This window comes from Labeo rohita, chromosome 12 (genome assembly GCF_022985175.1).
Source record: "Labeo rohita strain BAU-BD-2019 chromosome 12, IGBB_LRoh.1.0, whole genome shotgun sequence".
Classification (NCBI taxonomy): domain Eukaryota; kingdom Metazoa; phylum Chordata; class Actinopteri; order Cypriniformes; family Cyprinidae; genus Labeo; species Labeo rohita.
In genome coordinates this window covers 24,580,841-24,599,276 of record NC_066880.1, presented here as the reverse complement: position 1 = coordinate 24,599,276, position 18,436 = coordinate 24,580,841, and the positions used below count along the sequence as shown (strand labels likewise).

General features: G+C 32.9%; 1 protein-coding gene across 1 annotated transcript in view; it reads left to right on the top strand.

Annotated features, from left to right (window-relative positions):
* arid5b (AT-rich interaction domain 5B) overlaps positions 1-18,436 on the top strand; it is a 158,726-nt gene that overhangs the window by 114,290 nt on the left and 26,000 nt on the right. Inside the window, exons 7-8 of the mRNA XM_051124509.1 lie at positions 1,410-1,462; positions 4,478-4,575. Coding sequence (XP_050980466.1) covers positions 1,410-1,462; positions 4,478-4,575 — 151 coding nt within the window. The remainder of the gene's footprint in view (positions 1-1,409; positions 1,463-4,477; positions 4,576-18,436) is intronic.

Sequence of the window (18,436 nt, the reverse complement as noted above, 5' to 3'; positions counted from 1 at the left end):
ACTCTGGAACTTGATGGTTCCATGAAGAACTTTTAAAATCCGTGGAACCTTTTATTGAAATTATTATTTATTGAGATGAGGGTGAAAACTTTTGAACAGAATGGAGATGTGTACATTTTTCTTATTTTGCCTAAATATCATATTTTTTCATTTAGTACTGCCATTCAGAGGCTACAGAAGATACCTTCCCAGAAGACAAAATAAGTTACATTTACACTGATAGTCAAATTCAAGAAGTTTTCACCCCCTCAGTATGAAAATATAGATCTCAAAATCATTGTTGGTTCAGATTGTTGGTTCAAATACACTAAAATGCTGAAAAACCAAAAGGGAACCTGAAGGATTTTTCTGAAGAACACCAGGTTAAAAGTTCAGGACAAACAAGGACTCATGAACAACTATCACTTAACAAAAACAGACAAAAACACTCATCTGTGGATCATTCAGGTACCAAGTAAGACAGTATTAAGAATCAAGGGGATGTACATTTTTGAACCAGGTCATTTTTATAAATTCAACTATTATTTTTTCTTGTGGACTATATGTAAATGTCTTTTATGTGAAATATCTTATTCAGGTCAGTACTAAATAAACAAGAACATGCATTTGGTATGATCCCTCTTATTTTGATAATAATTAATTTTTAATATTTCTGAAAGGGGGGTGTAAACTTTTGATCTTAACTGCACCGATTCCATGGATGTCAAAGTTTCTTCATGGAACCAAAGATTTAAATAAAGAACCTTTTTTGTACTATATATACTGTACGCTGTAGCAAATCTCAGCTGCTTGAGTGTTTAAATTATTGCAAAATGTAATAATTTGTGTAAGATATAGCCCAGCTCTAATCTGCTAAATGCAACTTTAAGGCCTGAGGATATTATTATAAACATTAGCATAATCATTGTCTCCAAAGCTGCTTTGAGGTGATGCTTTGTGAAAAGCACTATACAAATAAAACTGAGTTGAACTGACAATTTTAAGCAGAAGTATGTTACATTGATGTCACATGACCTAATTATTTTTGTGTAAGTGGCATCCAATTATCATTTCCAAATTCGAACTGTATTTTACCCTTTTTTAATTGAATGTAGAACGTACCTTCTAGCAGTCGGATCAAATGATGAGTAAAAATGTTGAAAACATGGCTGTAATTACTTCCAGCCATATGACCACACTTAAAATGGAAGGCCAAGTTGAAATTACATTGCATTGTGGGATACAGCAGTGCATACTGCACATTTTTGCATATAGCAGGTCATCCGGGTGTTTCGTGCACGGGAACATTCTCATAACATAACATTGCTCAAGAATAGTACAGTAGTATGCCATCCCGTATACGGCTGTTGTAAACGCTTCCCTCTGCTCTCCTGTGAAACTAATCGTCATCCTTGTTATCCTTCTTACAGTAAACCTTTGGACTATGTTTCAAGCGGCTCAGAAACTGGGAGGATACGAGGTGGTGAGTGTTTACAGAATTTGTTTAAAATCCAGTGCCGTTGGCAGCACGCTTTTTCCTTTGGCTCCGAAAGATTCCTGAAAAACAAGGGTTGCGCTTTTTTTTCCCGGCCTGTCATGTAATGTGTGTTTACTAGACTCTGGCCTGGATGCGGAACTCTCTCAGATCCAAATTTGGCCAGAGCGCTCGCAGTTGTTATAAAATCTACAAGTGGAAAACACGTGTAACCCTTTTGCGGTGGAGGAAATTGGTTGGGGCCTGTTCACTACCCATGTTGAGGCTCTTAAGGGACCATTATTGTGCAACAAGCGAACTGTGCAATAAAGGGAATTCACTTGGCAGCTTATCTGACATCTGCTCTGAGAAAGTATGGTGAAAACATTAAAGTCACTTCTACGCGACCAGCTATTGGATATTTTCGGTATTCATTCATCAGCGCTGAAGCTGTTTAGATTGAGAGCAAACAGGAAGCCACTTCTTTGCTCTTTTCATCAAGCGTATTGATACCGCTGCCCGCCTTTCTCAGTCATTTTTATGTCCCCTGGCTGCTCAAGTTGCCACAGAAAGCTTGGCTTTAAGTGCAGCTGACATCTGTAATGAAAATCAGTGTGCGGGAGGAGCCATGATGTCATTGGAAACATTTACATCGCTCAAAAAGATCAGTTTAAACTCCTCTCCTGAGGTTGAACTGTACTTGACTGTGTTTTAATACCGCAACTGTACTCGCCTGCCTCGTACACAATGGCGACGGTAAAACAAACAGCAGTCGAGGGCTATTATAACTGAGGGGGTTCAGAGAAGGCAGCGGAGGCCACAGGGGCAATACTGTTCTCATGCTGTCAAAACTGCAAACGCTTTATTAAAGGCCGTAGGAGACAGCAGATGCCCTACTCAGTGAATCAAGTTAGCGAAGGAAAGTAGAGTATATGGTCAATGGTATTTTAATTGAATTCATTCGTACAGCAGTGTTTCCCCTGCACCCCCACCCCCCTTAAAGCTCAAGTTAATTTTATTTAATTTTATTTTCTATATAGCACCAGATCACAACAAATGTCATTTAAGGTTACCTTTCCTATAGAACAGGTCTATACACTGTAAAAAATAAACAACACAATTTGTTGAGTCAGCTTAAAATAATTTGTTATTTATATAAATTTTAAGTTCAGTCAACTAAAATAAGTTTAGTCAACCTGAAATGTTAAGTTGTACTAAGCAACAACTTAGATATTTGTGTTTGCTAAACTTAACAGATGGGTAAGTAACCCAGCTGCCTTAAAATTTTAAGATGATTCAACTCAAATGTCTAAGTTGTCACTTAGTATAATTTAACCTTTCAAGTTGAATAAACTTTTTTTGAGTTGACTGAACTTAAAATTTTAAGGCAGCCAGGTTACAAATTATTTTAAGTTGACTCAACAAATTGTTTTTTACAGTGTACCTGGTTCTTTTATTAAACAATAGTAATGTTATTTATCTTATTTACACAACGGCATGTAATTTCTGTCTTTACATGGACGCACGTCTACAATTTCTCCTTTGTGAAAACGCGGACAGGATCGTGGAGTCCATTCATAAAAACGGAATTTACTCTATATCGCAGAATGCCACAGAATTTGCCCATTTTTGGATTATTAAATCAAAATTGGGTCTGTCACTTAATTCGAATCGTGATATGGACTAGTGTCTGTGAATATTAAAAACGTATGTTTTGTATGTATGAATGGCAGAAACACGGTTTTGTTTACTACACAAATACTGAAGCACACGTGAGGCTTGTGGTGATTTTCGGCCTCTGAGGTTCATTATGACGACGTGAACATATGAACTTCATCACCAGAGCTGCTGTGAGGGTAAAATTTACATGAAATGACTATTTCATTTGAGAAAACTAACATCATATCATACTGTATAAACACAGAAACTTCACGGCAACCTGTCAAAATAAAAGTACGGTTTAACGTGTAACAGAAATATATTTTTCTTGTATTACTTTGAAACAGTATAATGTACGTCTTTATATATTTCTATTTCTGGCCAATTTAAATAAAACAGTTAAATGATAAAAAGAAATATTACAACCAGATTAACCACTTAATTGTAGAAAAAAATTCTACAATTATAATTAAAACGTTTTAATAGAATATTCACACAAATTTTCCTTCATGTACTAATTTTAATAGTAAACCTCTGTTTGTTTCCCAAAAAATAAAAGGGTTTAATTTTCATTTGATTAAAAATAAATAAATGTTTAATGCCTTCATTTGATTATCAGAAAAAAAGAAAGAAAACGATTGTAGGGCTCTATTTGTTCAAAATGTTGAAATTCTTTTTTTTTTCACTAAAAATAAATGTTTTTGTTATTATACAGCGTAAAGTACTACAAAAAAGTATAAGGCACCCCTACCCCATCCATCGCCAAACCTAGGGGAAACACTGTGCAGTCCAGTCATACTGTATTCCGCAACACTGTGAGAATATTGTACTTATTTGTGTTGTAACTACTACTGTGGCGACTAAATCGCACATGCATTAATTTCCCAGCACTTGATGCATGTGGTTTTCCACGGAATGCATTTCATTGAGAGAGGCAGCCATTAGCTGCGGGAAACGGCCATTAAAAATCTTTTAACCCTCATACGGTGAATGCACTAAAGGTCTCTCATGAATATTAATCGCTGTGTATGTGAATTATGTTAATTGAGTATGTGTTTTCTTTTTTCTGTTCAGTTGAGAGTCCGCATACATCAATTTCATTTCAAAAACTCAATCTTATGACCTTGCTTGGTCCGTCATGCGCTCGGTGTCGTTTAATAAGTATAAGGCTTAGGATCTGTTTAGTATGCATCGAGTGACCCTCTTATTTTCATCAGTTTGACAATAAAGAAAGCCCAACATAAATGTTGAATGCATGAATAGCGGAATGCTAATATCAGTGGTTATTTCATTTCTGCTTCATGCACACATCCATTACACAAACGTCCTTGTCATTCATAATAAACTTCCCCTTTCTCGTTTCAGATCACAGCACGCAGACAGTGGAAAAATGTATATGACGAGCTGGGCGGCAACCCGGGAAGCACCAGCGCCGCCACGTGCACACGAAGACACTACGAAAGGTTGGTTTCCTCATTTCCTCCTCAAAATCTGGCGATTTCTGTGGAATTGATTTGAATATGTTAAACAGTGCTGAGGATTAATCTTCTGTTGGTAGCTGAATAAATATTTAGACAAAACATTTAATAAAAGAACAGGCGGGAGGCAGGGGATATGTAGCAATTCTGCAGAAATCTGCAGATCGTTCTATGAAATGCTGTGAGGGACTGCTCTTTAGTATGCTTATGCGTGATAGGATGTGCCTATTAAAAAACATGCACTGACCCTGCTGTTGATTTCATTATTTAAACCCCATATTATTAGCGGCCCTGCATGAAAGCTGTGCCTGCACAACTCAAAGAAGAGCAGATTCTGCAGATTCAAAACTAATGATTGTTTTTAGAATTTTAGAAAACTGTTTTTTATCTCTGGTTCCCTTGACTAAGGATCCAGAACAGGAAGTTTCTTTATTACAGTGAGACACTGAATAACAGATGATTCATTAAAGGCATTCATTTATACGAACATTTAAATTGAAACTTTAAAGGGGTCATCGGATGCCCATTTTCCACAAGTTGATATGATTCTTTAGGGTCGTAATGAAAAGTCTATAATATACTTTGGTTAAAAATTCTCAACAGTAGTGTAAAACAACATCCTTTTTACCTTGTCAAAATCAGCTCTGCAAAGATCATCCTGTTCTGGTCGAGGCTGCTTTAAATGCAAATAAGCTCTGCTTGCCCTGCCCCTCTCTTCTCTCTGTGGAGTGACGAGTCTGTTTACTTTTAGCCGCTAAACTTGCTAACTAGCACATTATTAGAAAAGGCGATCGCAAAGATTCATAAAAGAACCCTTATACTCACTTCTGCCGTAAGTGAAGCTGGATAATAAATGATTTGCACGAACATAGACGGATATATGTATATCGGGGAGGCGCATTCCATTCACAAACAAACGTAATCCACTGCAGCTTCAGCGGCTCAGATGTCGGGAGTAAATGACGAACACTATGTTCATTGTTACATCCAGCAACAGAACACCTCAGTCACTCAGTTCTTGTTTAAACTTGCATCCGTGCTTCAGCATCAAAACAATGGGAATGTGACAGCTGATCTGAGGTAAGACGCTCATGTCAATCAACTATCGTGGGAGCGGCCTCTGTCGGTGTGACACCACACCGATAGGCATCTGAGAATGGCTCGATTTGAAAAAGGGGATATTATTTTTACAGATTAATTAAAAACCACTGCATGGATTTTTATCATTATAGGGTAGATTTGTACATACACTGCCAACACACATTAATGTTCAAACAACATGTAAAAGTAAACTTAGTATCCGTTGACCCCTTTAAGGACTTTTCACACTGAATGACATTTTCGAATCAAACAATATTGTCGATCAATATGGGGCTATTCACACCAGGCGCAATCACTCACGGAGCAAAAAGGCGAGAATAATTTTTTCATCCTGTGTGTCAGTTGTTTTCCCTGCCGTTTATAGATAGTTTTTGTTTTTGTTTTTGTTTAATCCATAAATGAGATACAGACATGAGGAAAAAAGCATTGTTGGTCAGCACCACCTAGCATGCAGGTATGAATTAGCAGAAGGCGATCAATTGTTTTGCACTTGGTAAAGCACCGTTTGACGGCTATTCGCCTCACTTTTTCGTGTGAAGACAGTTTTTATATCAACTTTTTAATCAGATTTCTACTCCAATTTCTTGCTAAAATATAAACATTGAAAAATATAGCTATTATGACTTTGTTTCATGACATATTTAATATATAGTTGTAATATGGTGCATAATAGTGTATTTATCCTTTTTAGAGGTTGTTTCTTGATGATTAACAAACTATGGACACTGACTGGTTTTACTGTGCTAAATGCAACATTAAATTTCATTGTTTACTAGCTGTTTTATTGATGTCTTTCTACCATTAAAATGCTGATTGATTGATTGATTATATAAGTTTATAATCAATAATTTAATAAGTTGTACAGTGTCTTCTACTTACCAAGCCTGCATTTATTTGATCCAAAGTACTGCAAAAACAGTAAAATATTGAAATATATTAATAGAAATTTTGAAATATTTTTTACTATTTTAAATAACTGTTTTCTATTAGAATATATTTTAAAATGTAATTTATTCCTGTGATCAAAGCTACATTTTCAGCATCATTACTCCAGTCTTCAGTGTTACATGATCCTTCAGAAATCATTCTAATATGCTGATTTGCTGTTCAAGAAACATTTATTATTATCAGTGTTTAAAACAGGTAAGTATATTTTTTCAGGATTGTTTGATGAATAGAAAGATCCAAAGATCAGCATTTATCTGAAATAAAAAGCTTTTTAAGAAGTGAAATTATAGAAATTAATACTTGTATTTAGCAAGCTATTCTTCTGAACTATTCATCAAAGAAACCTAAAAAAATTCTACTTAGCTGTTTTCAACATAATAGTAATAATAAACGTTTTTGGAGCAGCAGCTCAGAATATTAGAATGATTTCTGAAGGATCATGTGACTGGAGTAATGATGCTAAAAATTCAGCTTTGAAATCACAGGAATAAATTACATTTAAAATATATTCAAATAGAAAACAATTATTTTAAATAATAAAAAATATTTCAAAGTTTTTTGCTTGGTGAGCAGAAGAGACTTCTTCAATGAAAAAAAAAAAAACATTAAGTAGTGTATATTTTGTCGCATTAACTGAGACAATCAAAAACATTAAAATATTATTTACTGATATTAGAAAGCAATCCCTTTGTTTCATATTAGAAGTAACCAAGCACGGTCCCACTTTATATTAAGTGGCCTTAACTACTATGTACTTACATCAAAAAATAAGTACAGTGTACTTAATGTGTTCATATTGTATTGCAAAACACTTTTGCTGCTATTGAGGTGGGATACAGGTAAGGTTAGGGAGAGGTTTGGTGGTATGGTTAGATTTAAGGGTGGGTTAAGGTGTAAGGGATGGGTCAACAGTGTAATTCTAAATGTAATTACAGAAATTAATTACAGATGTAATTACATGTAGGTATTTTTAAAATCGAAGTACAATGTAAATACATGTATGTACACAATAAGTGCATTGTATCAATTAATTTAATTAACTGATTAATTTCAATGTAAGTACTTAGGTAGTTAAGGCCACTCAATATAAAGTGGGACCGAAATGAAAATAAAAATCATTAAAAAATTGATAATTGATGATACTTAAACCACAAAATAAATAAGCAATTTATGTTTTAAATCATGATACATATTTTTACTGCAGTTATTATTATTTAAATAAAATTCAAATGAAATTGTTACTGCTATAATAAACTAAAAGGATAAAATGACTGTCTAAGAAGTGCTATATAAAAGTGTGTTTGTGAACTACTGTTTGAAATGCTGCGAGCGGGGCAGGTTTTGGCATGGGTTTGTGCTTATTCTTAAAGGTTTGGAGGCGGGGGAGACTATTGTATTATTGTATTTGCTCTTAAAGCTATTCAATTTGACCTTTAAGGTTTGTGTGACATGTCTCTTTCTTCCGGCTGGCTCATCGAGGGGTTTAGTGGGGCCCGGGCAGGTGGAGTTGGCAGGGATTGTGTTCCTGGCTTCGCTCCACCGTCAGACTTAGTGCTGAGTCAATAGCCACCAATAATGTATCTGTTCAATGAATAATAGGCTGCCAAAATCCGATGTTATAACCTTGATCAAACAGACAGGGATGTGCTGATGTGTCCTCTTGTGCAGCTGCTACCAAGAGTAATTAATTGAATTAATTTGCCCAGCAAATGAAGCCATTCTGTACGTTGTTTGCGAATGAAAGGCCGCTTCGGCCCCGATGACGCACGGCATTGTGCCCCGGCTCGTCTTCGGTTTCGTGCCTCGGGACGAGCTACCTATTGTATTGGCTACAAGCTCTGTTCTTTGGAGCCCAACTCGAGTGGCTTTTCATGGGAGTCCTTTTGCAGGGCCACTGCCAAGTGCAGCCCCGGTCACAGATGGGAATGAAGATGTCTGAGTTTTATTTTTTTTTTTTATGAGTGACCTCACTTCTGCAAAACAAGCCGAACATGCCTTGATCTTTGTGTGTGTGTGTGTGTGTGTTTCTTCTTTTTCTCCTTCCCTACTCGGAGTAAAACCAAGTTCTTAAAAGATTTCTGTTAAGTACTTCCCCACCCTTTGAAGGGCAGCCGACTGAACTGACTTTGTGTGGAATTACTCATCTTAGAAAGCAGTCTGCAGGCACTCTATCGGCTGAAGAAAGTCATGAATGAGGCATGAAGATGAACAGAAGTACATTCTGATCACGTGGTGCATTGCTTTAACTGCAGCCATGCCTTTTTTTATTGTAGAAAAGCCACAGCATATGATAAATGAAACTCTGTATTCAAAGGAATAGTTGACCCCAGATTAGTCTTTGTTTGCTTACCAATGTCATTCCAAATTTGTATGACTTTCTTCTTTCCGTAGTGCACAAAAGGAGAAATTTAGAAGAATGTACTGGCTGCTCTTTTCCATATAATGAAAAAATGATAAAATCACAATGGAAGTGTTATACAATCATGTGGTAGCATGAATGATGATTACAAAACAAAAATATTGACATCTGACAAAAAAAAAAAATTAACGTTTGTTAACGTAAATTACATTTACGTTAACAAAACTTCAGCCAAGCTGAAAATTTCAACATAATTTCTGCCTATTCCGAAATGTGAAACTTGAGATTTAGCTCTTGAGATCGCTTGAGTTTTATGGATCTGTGTTACTGTAGTATTATTTATATACTATTATAATTTTTATTAATATTTTTATTACTATTCAAATATTTTATTATTATATTGTACTAATTAAAATATTAAAACATTTTATTTATTTTTTGGCAAAACAAAACAGAAAATTGACATGGGGAGAAAAAATTGAAATTGATTGAAAATTGCCATTGATGTTAACAAAAAACTTTCAACATAATTTGAAACTTGAAATTCAGCTCTTGAGATCGCTTGAGATTTATGGATATGTGTTATTGTAGTATTATTTATATACTATTATAGTTTTTATTAATATTATTATTAAATTATGTTACTGATATTTTAAAAACAAAACAAAAAAAGTATGTTTGATAGAAAAAAATGTAAAAAGAAAATTGTCATTGACGTTAATGAAACTTTAGCCAAGCAGAAAACCGCAACATAATTTCTGCCTATTCTACAGAAAACATGACATTTAGAACTTGAGTTGTATAGACCAGTGTAATTTGTTGTATTATTTATATACTATTATAGTTTTTATTAATATTATTATTAAAATATTTTATTAATTATTATATTTTATTAATTACAATATTACAATATTTTATTAATATTTGTAATAATGTGTTGACAAAAAAATTGATGTTTGACGAAAAAAAAAAGAAAAATTGCCATTAACGTTATTGAAACTTTAGCCAAGCAGAAAGTTGTAGGACCTGTGTTATTGTTGTATTATTTATATGCTATTATAGTTTTTATTATTAAAACATATTGTTAATTATTATATTTTATTAAAATATATTTCTTAATATTTGTATTAATATTTTGACCAAACAAAACTTAAACATAATTTCTGCCTATTTCGAGAAAAAAGACTTGAAACTTAGAACTTGAGTTGTATGACCAGTGTTATTATAGTGTTATATACTATTATAGTTTTTATTAATATTATTTATATTAATTAAATTAATATTATTATTTTATTAATATTGCTATTAAAATATTTTATTAATTATTATATTTTATTAATTAAAATATAGAAAGATTTTATTAATATTTGTAATATTTTGACAAAACAAAAAAAAATTGACATTTGATTAAAAAAATTATAATAATTGAAAATTATGAAAAATAATGAACGTTAATGAAACTTAATTTGCAACAAAATTGACTTGAAATTTAGAGCTTGAGTTGTTTGGACCAGTGTTATTGTAGTATTATTTATATACAATTATATTTTTATTTTTATATTCTCAGAAGGAGATTCATTTCTCCAGTTTAACAGCGTCAAAAATAATTTAATTTAATATATTTTAGTTAACGATAAAAACCCTGGTATGAACTACTTTTTGATCACTGTCAATTTATTTTATTGCCAAATCACTTTCATTATATGGAAAAGAGCAGCCAGTATATATTTCAAAAATTCACTTTTTTTGTTCCACAGAAGAAATAAATTCATAACCAAGTTTGTAACCGCACGAGGGTGCATATAAATCGACAGTATTTTATTTCTGGGTGTTTTCCAACGGCTCCTAATGATATTTGCTGTATTATCTGATTAGCTTTTGGCTACTATGTATGTTGTGGGGGAAGAGAAACAAATGTAGATTACAAATTAGGCCATAAAATATGACATCAATAACCTTGAGAGAGACTGCGGCATTCCAGCTCTCCCCTCCCCTCTGCTTTTTAATTATATAGGTCAGTGGCACTGATCAATCTGGCCCTGGTTATTTATTTAATCCTCCTCTTCCCAGAGAGAGATCTTTGTTCCAAAAAACGTTCCGCTCGTGAATACTTCTGCAGATAACAGCATTCTGAAACCCTGTTGAGCAACTTTAGTCCCCCTGCTGCAGAGGTCCATTTTGTTGCTGTGTGGATTTCTACTGTCCCTTTAAAAAAAACTATACAGACGGTTCCTAGCTGCACTCGGCGCTGCAGAACTAACCAATTCAGGATGCATGCGGATTTGCATAATGTTTGAATAATATTTGCAGTGCCATGTACAAATATTATCTTGCAATATAAAAAACTACTGATGGATGCATTCATGGGCTTGGAAGGGAATGTCAACTTACTAGTTACTGAACATCATGCTGCCTACTGTGTGAATGTATTATGCAATGAAAAACAAAAAGTGATCTTTTTTTACATTATTATTATAGTGGGTTTATTTATATTTTATATTTGTGAATGCAATTTTTGGCATACTTGTTTATTGCATGCATACAGAAAATGTGCAATTTTGCAATAGTGAAAACATATGCTATTCCAAACATAGCCGTTGCATTGTGAGATTTCTAGTGCAAGATCCTCGCAGTACTTGATTATTGATTTTTGTATCCCCCACTAGAATTAATGTTTGCTCTAAATTCAAACAAGTCACGCTTGGCAGAACTCATCCTTGAACCTCTAGCCGCTATGACAGATTTTAATGCAAGCCCTTTAAGTGGAGTTTAATGATCTGGCTTTGAAGGAAGGCTTTTTCCCAGGGAGCATTGCATCAGCTGTTTTTGTCCCCTGAGAGACGGGAGCTTCATTTGAGACTGCAGCTGTAGTAAACAATAGCAATATGCATTTATTATCCCTCGAATCATTAGCAAGAGCGCAGCATAATCCAACTATATCGCCGCTGCGTGTTCTTTTGAATGTCAGACGATAACGATTTGGGTTCTTAGAAATGCCAATCATTGATCTGCATCTATTTATGATTAGCCGTTCATCTGTATTTAAACCATTTGGCTGTATTTACCTAGTGGGAAGGAGCTGTGGTGTGACATTGTGGTTGTGAAAGCTGACAAAACCTAATTAAATCCCTGATTGATCTAATTAGTTTATCATCGCAATTTGCATGTCGATTTACAGGCTCATTTGCCCTACTAAGATTCCATCGTGTTCTTGCTTTAACGAGACAAACGCGGCACTTTCGACCAGCACATTGTCAGCATAAAATGTTTCTCAGTGAAGATAATGCTCTGAGGTACTTACAAAAATGGCGTATTAAAAAATCAAACAGTATCACTCGTTCTATCGATTTGATACCAGAGGGCTCTCTCGCTAGCTGACGGCTGCTTTTGTGTATACAGTATATGATAATGCTGTGAGGCAAAATGGCTGTCTTGGCAAGCTGTGAATGTAGAAACAGGCTATTTTTCTTAAGTGGAAGTAAACACATTTATGTTCAAATGTGTGCTTTGCGATCAGCCTAATAGACCTGATTCTGTCTGTTACGTTTTTAATGTGAATCTACAATATTAACAGGAGAAAAAAACAAACACTCACTGCTCCTAATGTATTTATTTGTTCATAATTACAGTTTCACAGAATAAATACTTGAGAAATCTTGAAGTTCTAAAATTACATTTAATTAAATTTATTTGAAAGAAAAAAAAATAAAATATATATATATATATGCTATAGAGTATGAAGAATATGTACATTTTTTAAATTGTCAAAAATCATATTTTTTATTATGTTATCATTGTGTTTTGTTGTGTTAGCTGTATTTTTTAGTTGTTATATATATATATAACTATATATATATATATATATATATATATATATATATACACACACACACACACATATATATATATACATATATATATATATACATTGCTGTTCAAAAGTTTAGGATCAGTAAGATTTTTTTATGTCTTTTCTGCTCGTCAAGACTGCATTAAAAATACAAAAAATAAAACAGTAATCTTGTGAAATATTATTGCAATTTAAAAAAGTGTTTTTTCTAATTTAATATACTTTCAAATATAATTTATTCCTGTAATGCAAAGCTGAATTTCTCCAGTCTTTAGTGTCACATGATCCTTCAGAAATCATTTTGATATGCTGATTTATTATCAATGTTGGAAAACGTTTTTTTTTTTTTTTTTCAGGATTCAAAAGAACAGCATTTATTTAAAATAGAAATCTTTTAACAATATACAGTACCATTCAAAAGTTTGGGTCATTAAATTTTAATTCTTTCTTTTTTTGAATGAAATTAATAGTTTTATTCAGCAAGGATGTGTTAAATTAATAAAAAGTAATACCAAAGACTTATATTGTTAAAATTTTATTTTTTAATAAATGCTGTTCTTTTTAACTTTTTATTCATCAAAGAATCATAAAAAAAAATAACATTTGTTTCCAACATTGATAATAAATCAGCATATTAAAATGATTTCTGAAGGATCATGTAACACTGAAGACTGGAGTAATGGCTGATAAAAAATCAATTTTGCATCATAGAAATAAATTAGATTCAAAAGTATATTAAAATAGAAAATTGCTATTTTAAATTGCAATAATATTTATACAATATTACTGTTTTTTCTGTATTTTTAACAAAATAAAAAAACTTTCAGCGTAAGAGACGTCTTTTAAAAACAGTAATTTTGTGACATATTATTGCAATTTCCAAAAGTGTTTTTCTATTTTAATGTACTTTAAAATAGAATTTATTTCTGTGATGCAAAGCTAATTTTCAGCATCATTACTCCAGTCTTCAGTGTCACATGATCCTTCAGAAATTATATTAATATGCTGATTAATTATCAGTGTTGGAAACATATTGGAACCTGTGATATTTTTTGTCAGGATTCTTAAAAAAGTTAAAAAGAACAGCATTTTATTTAAAGTAGATATCTTTTCTAAAAATATACAGTACCGTTCAATAAAATTTTTATTCTTTTATTTTTTGAAAGAAATTAATAGTTTTATTCAGCAAGGATGTGTTAAATTAATAAAAAGACTGGAAAGAAAAGATTTATATTTTGCATAAATGCTGTTTTGTTTTGTTTTGTTTTTTGGTTTGTTTTACATTTTATTCCTCAAAGAATCCTTTAAAAAAGTATCACAGGCTGAATTTTTTTTTAAACTGCATATTAAAACTTAAAATCAGCATATTAGAATAATTTCTGAAGAATCATGTGACACTTATGACTGGAGTAATGAAGCTGAAAATTCAGCTTTGCATCACAGAAATAAATTAGATTTTAAAGTATATTAAAAAAGAAAACTGTTATTTTAAATTGCAATAATATTTACACAATATTACATTTTTTTCTGCATTTTTAACCAAATAAATGGAACTTTGATGAGCATAAGAGTCTTTAAAAACCATTAAAAATCTTACAGATCCCAAACTTTTGTACAGCAGTGTATATATTTTCATTTAGAAGCTATTCATATGTATATTAATATATTTTATTGTCAGTGGCATATTAGTTTAGCTGTAGTATTACCAATTGTAAAATTAACCAAAAAATTAAGATATTTGACATGTAATGTTTAGCTATGAGGAGCAGGACTGTGGACAATAAGAGTTAATAGTAGGTGGAGCCTCCCAGCTGAAATATATAAACAAAGTGATCACAGACAATAATGTCGCTGACTTATATCAGACATTTTTCTGAAGGCTCAGTCCAGTACTGCTGCACATTCAGTTTCCCCCGAGTATTTATAATGTGGAGTTTAAAGCTTTTTTTAAGGCTTTGTTTGGGAACAACCACCATGTTGATATAGTTTCTTTTTCCACATACAGCTTATTTATGCTTTATCACTTCACATTGTGCTGAGAGAATAAGTGCTGTGTTTATGTTGGGCTAAAGATCGAGCAGCGTTCAAGCTCAAGCCTCTAATTTAAAGTCTGTAAATCACTACCCAGGAATGTGGCTTTCATTTCAGCCGCATCACAGAACGAAATTCCAGCAATAAAATATTTCGCAGGGAGGATGTGTCCGTACAAACGACGTCCGCTACAAAAACACGGCTCTTGTAGCGCATTATTTAGAGCATTTAATAATTAAAGCAGGCTTTTGAACGTTAATGGGTTTTAGCCTGAAGGGAGTCAGTGAGGTAATTTCAGGTCTAAAGGCCAGGAATGACAAAAGGCCTGCTTTGGCGTTCCTTCCCGTCTCTGTTTAACTGTGTGAATCTGGATTAGTTCAAGGGTCGACTTCTCAACAAAACCTTCCAGGCGTCCTGCGAAGTTTAGGGAACAATGTCTGTTTTTTTCTCTCTCTCACACACACACGCACACACGCGCACGCACGGCCTCGCATTTTCTCTCCCGGTCCGTCTGTATGATTAATTCACCGTTTGCCCCTGCGGAGAAAAGCAGAAAAAGTACTTGGAATTATTTCGCCTTTTTAAAGGGCTAGGTCTGATCCCGGCTTGTACAGATGTGATTATGAACGTGCTGTTTTGAGGTCAGTTTTCTCGGCCGTAACCTCTATTATGTCCAATAACAGGCCTCCGGTTGTTTGTTGAACGTTTATTTGGCATCGAAACCTGCTGATCCGCCATCTAGCTGTGTGTGTCGTTTACTGCGGCTGCGGTCAGAATTTACGGTTCGTGGCATTTCGGCAAGCACTCATTAGGGCCACTTCTGTGGAAGTAAACTCAAGGCTCCATCAGACGGCTTGTTTAATAAGCAGTAATGTCGGATCCCGGGCACGTCTCCCCAACACCAAAGCGGTGGAATGAGATGAATGAGAAAATGAAATTGTTGATGTCAACAACCATTTGTCTTAGTTATTTCGGTATGTGGCCTGAGGGGTGCCGAGCGAGATGAGAGCGGCTCTCTGTGAGCGAGTGCGCTCAAAGACAAACATGCTAAAAATAGACTTGAAACAGTTGAGGTTGTGATTCTTAGTGTAATATTTGACTTCCTGTTTCGGGGGCCTCTCACAGCTGGGTATTACGCCATCTTGTGAGCAAGAAGCGGAAGTGCAGCGTGAACAGTGCTGAGCTGGTAGAAAAACTAAACTTGTAAAATGAGACCACGGTGTTGAAATAAATCTCTGGAAAAAGTCGAGAAAACACGTCAAAGAAGAAAAAAGAAAAATCCCTATTAGCAAACTCTTACGATATTTTGATTTTTGCACAGAATTCTTACTTGACATTTTTACTTGTTTTTGTTTTTGTTTTACTCAATTATTCTGAATGTTTATTCTCATACTAATTACTAGGTAATGTTTTTATTTAAATTGAATACATTTATTTACATGTTTAATTCATATATATATATATATATATATTCTAATAATGTAATATAAAATATATAAAAATAAGTATGAAAAAGAGAAAAAAATAATAAAAAATAATAAATGCTCATTTAAAAAAAACCCTCTTTTCCCATTGCAATAATGAAAAATGAACTTTATGTGCTTTATGCTTAATGAGCACATCTTCAATAATGTTACAATGCAAAAATAAATAAATGAATAAAATAAAATAAAATAAAATAATGAAAATGTCACAATGCAAAAATGAATGAATAAATAAATAAATAAATAAATAAATGTCCAGTGTCCTATCTGAAGAATAAAGTAACAAAAGCCTAAAAATATAAAGAAATATAAAATATTAAAAAAAAGAAAATGTCACAATGCAAAAATAAATAAATAAATGATTAAAAGTAATAAAATGAAATGAAATGAAATGAAATGAAATGAAATAAAATAATGAAAAATTCACAATGCAAAATAAATAAATGAATAAAAGTAATCAAATTAAATAAATAAATAAAATAAAATAAAAAATGTTTTGTTTTACTCTATTATTCTAAATAGTTATTCTCATACCAAGTACTAGGTAGTGTTTTTATTTAAACTGAATACATATATTTACTCTTTTTTTTTATTTGTATAAATGTGTATATGTGTTGTAATTATATAATATAAAATATATAATAAAAAGCAAAAATCTCTTTTCCCATTACAAGAATGAAAAATGAAAATGTTGCAATGCAAAAATAAAATAAAATAAAATAAGGAAACACAATGCAATTGAACAATAAATTATTTATTTATTCATTTTTTTACAATGCAAAAATTAATATATAAATAAATAGAATTGAATTAAATTATATAAAGAAAATGTCAATGCAAAAATAAATAAATGAATAAAAGTAATAAAATAAAAAAATAATAATTAAATTAAATTAAATAAGCTTTCTTTTTCTTTGCACATACTGTAGCACAAAAAAAATATGACCTATACATTCTAGACATTTTTGACAGGTTGCATGTGATTCACATGACTACTGCCTGTGTCATATTTATTTTTGAGCTTTGAGAATTTATGCACTTAAATTACCTGGAATCAAATCACATTAATAATGATTTAATACTTGTTTAAACCCTGAAGCCACCCACATCTATCAAGTGTTGCTTTACATAATATGATACATGGGTATATTTGTACACGCACTGTATTTCTAATACATTCGTACTAATTTTTTTTGTTGCTGTGGCAACATTAGACGTCCAAATGTTATTCTTCAAATGCACGTCTATTGGATTATGTAATGCTTATGTAAATCAACAGGGCTATTTGTGCATGAGCTATTTCAGTGGGCAGAGGAAACCTGAGTATTGATTGCAGGATGTTGTTCTAATAGCGGTACCCGCTCTCGCAGGAGTGCCGTGTTAAATATTAGTCATTTGCTCTACGAGTTAGAAAGAAGAGGGAAAAATATCTCCCAGCCCGAATGACTCACTCTTCAGAGAACATCTTTATATATACCGGTGATAAATGTGGAAGAAATTAAATTAGACTTTCGGTTCCTTCATAGAAACTCAGTAAGAGCTCTGTAATACTGTATCTCACTTGTTTCTTCTAGACTGCAATTTGAGACAAAAGTCTCAAACTGTTCTCAGCCTGGCTAATCAAAAATCAGAGATTTTAATATGAACTCTACCAGTTTGAAAAATGAAATCATTTCAACCAAGGCTCACTGGAAAATTATGCCTATGGCGACATTTTTGCAAAATGATATCAAGTTGTTTCTTGCATATTTCGCAACACTTTTAAAGTGAAATATCCAGTGATTGGTGCTAAAATGGTGTTCAGTTTTATCCGAAACAGATGGATGTCAGTCTGGCAATGACTAGTGTTAACGATCCACCTTTTTCTTCACGTAACACTGGGTAATTTGTAAGTTGTATGGGTTTGGCTTCCGGCCTTATCCGAGTCCAGCTATTTTTAGCTGTACAAAATAGTTCATTTTCTTGCTTGATTGTGCAAATTGGTGTCTTACCATATTATGGCCGATTGGCCGTATACCTCAAGCATGTGATGGAAATGTTATGCCCCTTACCATGTTGTGATGCTGTATCCCG